At 39.2% G+C, this 6,030-nt stretch overlaps 1 protein-coding gene across 1 annotated transcript in view; it reads right to left on the reverse strand.

Moving 5' to 3' along the window:
- Positions 1-2,000, reverse strand: part of LOC104948140 (serine/threonine-protein phosphatase 2B catalytic subunit alpha isoform-like) — a 31,330-nt gene extending 29,330 nt beyond the window's left edge. Inside the window, exon 1 of the mRNA XM_010774305.1 lies at positions 1,708-2,000. Within this exon, the coding sequence (XP_010772607.1) occupies positions 1,708-1,762 (55 nt within the window). The 5' untranslated portion in view covers positions 1,763-2,000. The remainder of the gene's footprint in view (positions 1-1,707) is intronic.
- Between the last annotated feature and the right edge of the window lie 4,030 nt (positions 2,001-6,030).

The raw sequence follows: 6,030 nt of genomic DNA on the forward strand, positions 1-6,030 counted from the left end.
CTGTGTGCCTTGGCATACCTAAAATAACTGACCTGAATATGCCTCTGTATGCCCACAGCGTGGTGGGTGACAGTACTGAAGAAAACAAACTGCACAGACCAGCAGTTATTGTGTCTCTTTAGATATGTTGTGTCAGGTAAAAATATGTAAGAGGAAAGAAAGGAACGAGGAATTGTGGTTTAAGATTGAGACATACTACAATAACTTCATGGCTTCAAAGCTCAGTAGTTTTCGTCATGCGCCACACATTACAACTGTAAGAACTGTCTGTCTCTACGCATCAATTCGCTATTGTCTTGATAGCTTCCTTTAATCACCAGAAGGATGCATTATTCAATTTATTGCATCAAAGTTGTTTTCACTTTACTATTAGGATAGGAATGTGGACATAAGTGAAGAGTGATATTCATGTGTTGAAACGATTATCAATTTTGGACTGTAAAAAGGAAACCATCAATGTAGATTTTGAAGACATGGATGAAGCTATGGAGCCATCTGAGGAGATACAAATCAAACAAATGCATATGATAGTGTTTCAAACCTTGCACAAAACCCCCTAAATGTTACATGACCATGTTACAAAGCAAAAGTCTGAGTCAGAAATCTTGGATGCTTTGCTGATATAAAACCTTTCTTTGACATATTTTTATGGATGTCAGTTTATTTTTGCCAAAGATATAACCACAATACTTCCTTGGTTGTGAGATCCTGCTCAAAACAACACCTAATGATGCCACCTGAGACCAACTTTACAGACATTAGGACAAAGGACAGTGCTAGAAGACAATACAGTTCCTTATTTCACGGTTCAAACCGGTTAGTCGAAATACATATTTTTCGATTGCAACAGCTTAAAACATACTGGACAATGTATTGTTCCTACCTACTGCCTGCAGTCATTGTCACAGATTAGTATCTACAGTGCAGACTTCCCTGTGTTTCCACAACTCTGAAGCCTAAAGGACAAAGTTGTTAATGCTGACTGAGCTGCTCGGCCATTACAATAAGATACTGAATGTGAATATATTCAGGCTCAGTGCTGACTGTGAGCTGATCCATGCTCCAAATGAGTTATGGCACAACTGTGAGCACTTCATCATCCTCCATTGATCCTCAGTAAAAGAACATCCTTCTTTTCATCTACTGATGCGGCTTTTGGGGTTCCTTATGGACCTCTTCTCATGCAATTAAAACATGACTCACTCCCGGTAAAATATAGCCCCATTAATGTCAATTTCATGCACTCTTCCTCTTCCACTGGCCCTGTCAAAGCCTGTGAAATCCTGCTGCATCACTGCCACAGCTCCTACCACAAGCTCGGCAATTCAGCTGTTTTCCCCCCATCATGCCTACCCAAAGCCGAAAGCCAGGCTACAGCGAAATCGTGACAGCAAAGATTACAAATGATAAATAAATGTGTGCAATAATAATTAAAAAAAAAAGATATCCATATTTTTCGCTGCATTGCTGCTTCTAAGCCCGATCTTCGCGGGGGCTGTGCAGCAAAGAAACGGATTGTTTATCAACATCAAAGCCCCAGCAGCCCACCATCACCGCGAACACAACCTGATGGCCGCATACACCATTAATGCACGACATGAAAAATAAAGGCCAAATATCAAGGGAAAAAAACGCGAGGACCTAAACAGTGGAGATGTTATGTAATATCTACAGCCATAAGCAAACGCAAAATGTAGGCTAACTTACATTTCACCATCCTATCAGTGGCGTTTAAGACGATGTCAGCGTTAGACATCTTCATGGGCAGTTGCTGTCTTCGAGGCTGAAGCGGGTTTTTCTCTCCCTCCTTTAGGGCTCTACTCTCGGTATTTGTTGTCGAAATGCGACTGGTGCTGTGGCATCACTTGGATGATGCGCCCCCTCCGTGCGTCGGTGCTGCGCCGGGTAGGACTGCTGCTCCCCAGGCAGGCAGGGATGGATGCTGGATGCTGGATGCTGTAGGAGCTGCTGCTGCTGTGCTAAGCTGTTAATGTGGGGGAGGATGCACGGAGAGAGAGGGGGACCGGAGAGAGTGAGCGAGAGAGAGAGAGATGTGCACTATCCCGACATGGCGGTGAAGGGAACTCCCACGCAAATGTTTCACGGGACTGCCTGATGCTGCCATCAGATGGAGGCTGAGACGGGGTTGCCCCCACACACGCAGGGTGCGCCATGTTTCGGTATTCTTCAAATTTCGGTACGCCCAAAAATGAGAGCGGTTGGGCCTTGGTTTCCAACATGTGTCATTCATGATCACTACACGGGCTCGTTATGGTTATAGGCACGCAAACGTCACTGGCGTTTGGCTTTTTTTTATTCAATGGTGGCAGGGACATTTCAGATGGTGGCGACAAACCATCAGGGTGTGCAAATTAAGGGACTCCAGCTGGCGATCCAGAGACATTTTGACCTACAACAATAACATTTGAGCTATTCTCGATTTATTTTTACCTCAGATTAGCTATAAACACATGTTCTGAAGATCACACATAGCCAACGTCAAAATGGATGATAGCACAAACGTGACTGCTGTAGCCTAAAGGGCAGAAACGAAAGCTGGAATTGTTTTTATTTTATGTTATCATTTGTTGATAAATATATGGAACGAATGGTGCTTTTAGTTAATAATATATAGATGTTGATGATGAATACAAATTTAAAGAAATATGATTCATCAAAAATGAATGGCTAGTATAATTTCACAAACAGATATGTCATCCCATATGGACTGAAAGGAACATAATTGACTTTCAGACACTGAAAGCCTCTGGGAACATCATTTCCCATGAGAGGGTAATTAATTAGCATACAATATTTGTGGTCAAAACAGATGTAATTCACAGCTTACATTTTGAAATAATTCAAAATGCTTTTAGTGCATATTGATGTTTTCAGATGATCAGATAAGATAATAAGATAATTCACAGTCAGTGTGTCATAATGAGCTCAGTGCCTCTTGCAGTTCCTACTTATCACCAATGGAGGCAGTGCCATTAACTCTGCTCTTTTCATGTTAGCACAAATGTAGCCATTATATTAATGTTTATGCAATACATTAATTGCATTTTTAAGTCCCAGCCATCTTCTCACCTGCATTGATTAATCTAAACAGATGCAAAAAGCTCCCCGTTTCAGCCTTGCATGCACCTAAATCTATAAGACTAGAACATATCGTGAAGGAAGGAAGCGGGGTCGTTCACCATTCTGAAGGTCGATTGTTTGATCCTTTGGCCGCTCAGAGTATGTTGATATGTCCTTGGCACAACCATTGATATGTGAATTGTTATGTGTATTGCTCCTGATGAGCAGGTGGCACCTTGTATGGCAGCTTCTGACAACAGTGTGTGAATGCTGACTTGTGCTGTAAAGCGCTGTCAGAGGTTGCTGGACTGGAAAAGTGTTATTTACCATTTTGCTATTGTATTTTTCCATAGCTTCCATGTTATGCGACACATGCCTGCAATCCAGTACAATATATTTTTACTACGAATAAGGCCAAACTAGGAAACACATTTTTATTGGACTTTAGTGCTTCTTCTGTTTTATTTGATTTCTATTGACATGCGCTGCCTCTTTTTTCAAAAAGAAATCAGAGTTTCTATTTCATGTGACCAAATGACTTCAAATCAATGGGAATTGTATTACTACACTCGAAAAGTTTGACACACTGCTTCTTTTTTTTTTAGAATTCCAGTGTTTTTCACATTTTATAAGCATATTGTTTCAAAGATTGAGCAGTTTCTTTAGTGAGTTTTTCCTTTCTTTTAATTCGATATTAATGATCACATCAAGGCTGACATTTGACTTGCGTCACAGCTTTCATTTGATAAGAAACAATGTATTTGATTGATTTCACAAATGTGTAGCTTATAGTCAAGTACGTAAAGGATTTTATAGTTCTTAGTATTGGTAATAGTCCTATTATTTTGTTTCTCCAGTTTGTGTTTTTGTAGCAAATACCTTATACGTATACAAATGGCTGGGTTCTTCATAAAAATAGAAGGACTAATATCCAATAAAAACACACATTACATTGCAGCTATTGAACAGAAATTACTTACAAAAATGGCGAAGTTCAAGAACAATATTCACACAAAACTGAAGAAGCACTAAATCCAATTCAAAATAATTATTCAAAAAGCTATTAGATCCAAGAATGTTCAACTAAAAAACAGCTTCAAGTCAAAGGTCACTGTGACCTCACTAAACCTGTTTTAAACCCTGCCTTACAGGTAAACCAATTTAGTGATTATGACAAAAATGGCTCATAGGATAAAATGATGAAGGGGTGATATTTTGGAAAGACATAGTAAACTGCAACTTGACTGATGGGCGGAGGAATACACCCATTAGGCAGTAGTCCTAATTTGATTCATTTTCATCACCTTAGTTGCCAAAATGAACACTTACTGAAAGATGTAACTGAATTACTTACTACCTGCCTTAAACGTTATTACTGAATCTGCATCTCATCATGTTTTTTTTTTCCACTGCTATCAGCTACATTCATTACATGTCACTTGTTAAACACTTTTATCCAAAGCAACTTACTTACTCAATACTGTGGGCAATCCCCACAGGAGCAATTTTTGGGTGAATTGTCTCAGGGACACAACGACATGCTGACTGCAGTGGGGTTTGAACCTGATCCGAACACCAACACACTATTCCACTGCGCCACACGCCTGACATCGTGTCAGTGCTGCCAATTAATTGAAATACATACTTGCTGATACAAAATAGGCCTTCATCACTTCAGGGTCCAACTCTCACCAAAACACCTGCAAATACATCCCAATGTTAAGAGAAAAAAACACAGATTTAAATTTCAAACTGGAAACCACATTTTTGCACGAATACTCCCTAAAATTATAAGTATAATTGTGCTTAATGTAGGCCAACATGCGATGCCTATGATTACAGAAACTACATAATCATAATTTAGTTTTCTTTTCTTTTCTGTAAATATTTTATATTTGGTTTTCAGACTAAAGATGTGTTGGATGTTAAGACTTGGATGCATGAACTTTTTAAAGTAAACCATTTAGTTGAACCTGTACTGTAAACCTGAAGGGATGCTAATGTGAGCGTGGAAGCAGATTTAAAAATGTTGATATAATGCTGATGTTTGAATCAACAAATTTGAATTTAAACTTTGGTGACTACTTTCCAGAGGTGGGAAGTAACTAAGTACATTTACTCAAATACTGTTCTTAAGTAAAATTTTGAGATACTTGTACTTTAATTGAGCATTTCCATTGTATGCTACTTTAACTCCACAACAATTCAGATGTAAATCCTGTCCACTACATGTATTGAATACCTTTAGTTACTTTACAGATCTGGATGAATGATGTGAAATATAATCAAGTGTTAAATCAGACTTTAGTTCCACCTGGAGTAAATTCACAAGCTACCCTGCAGTATACAAAGTCCTTCAAACTAGCTGCACCTTTACCAGCTTTGAGACTGCCAAGGCACACNCTTTAGTTCCACCTGGAGTAAATTCACAAGCTACCCTGCAGTATACAAAGTCCTTCAAACTAGCTGCACCTTTACCAGCTTTGAGAACACTTTAATGATCAATCATTATAAAACATATCATATATATTATTCTGAAATGGACCAATCTGCACAATGACTACTTTTACTTATACTTTAAGTATATTTTGATGCTAATACTTTTGTACTTTTACTTGAGTAACATTTGAATGCAGGCCTTTTACTTGTAACAGAGTATTCCTACACTCTGTACTTCTACTTTTACTCAAGTAGAATATCTAGACTTCTCCCACCTCTGCTACTTTCCTTCGGACAAAAACGCTCCTTTGAAACACTTAAATCACATGTGTCAAAATCAAGGCCCGGGGGCCAAATCAGGCCCTTGGTGGATTTAATTTCGGCCCGCAGGATAATTTTTATTACTATTAGATCTGGCCCGCCGGTATATTGCACGCACACCTTCACTCAACCCTGAGGGTTTCCTCAGCTCAGAGCCTGAGCCCAAACATTGATGAACTTGCACCCAAG

This window comes from Notothenia coriiceps, unplaced genomic scaffold, assembly GCF_000735185.1.
Source record: "Notothenia coriiceps isolate Sejong01 unplaced genomic scaffold, NC01 NC01_scaffold00013790, whole genome shotgun sequence".
NCBI lineage: Eukaryota > Metazoa > Chordata > Actinopteri > Perciformes > Nototheniidae > Notothenia > Notothenia coriiceps.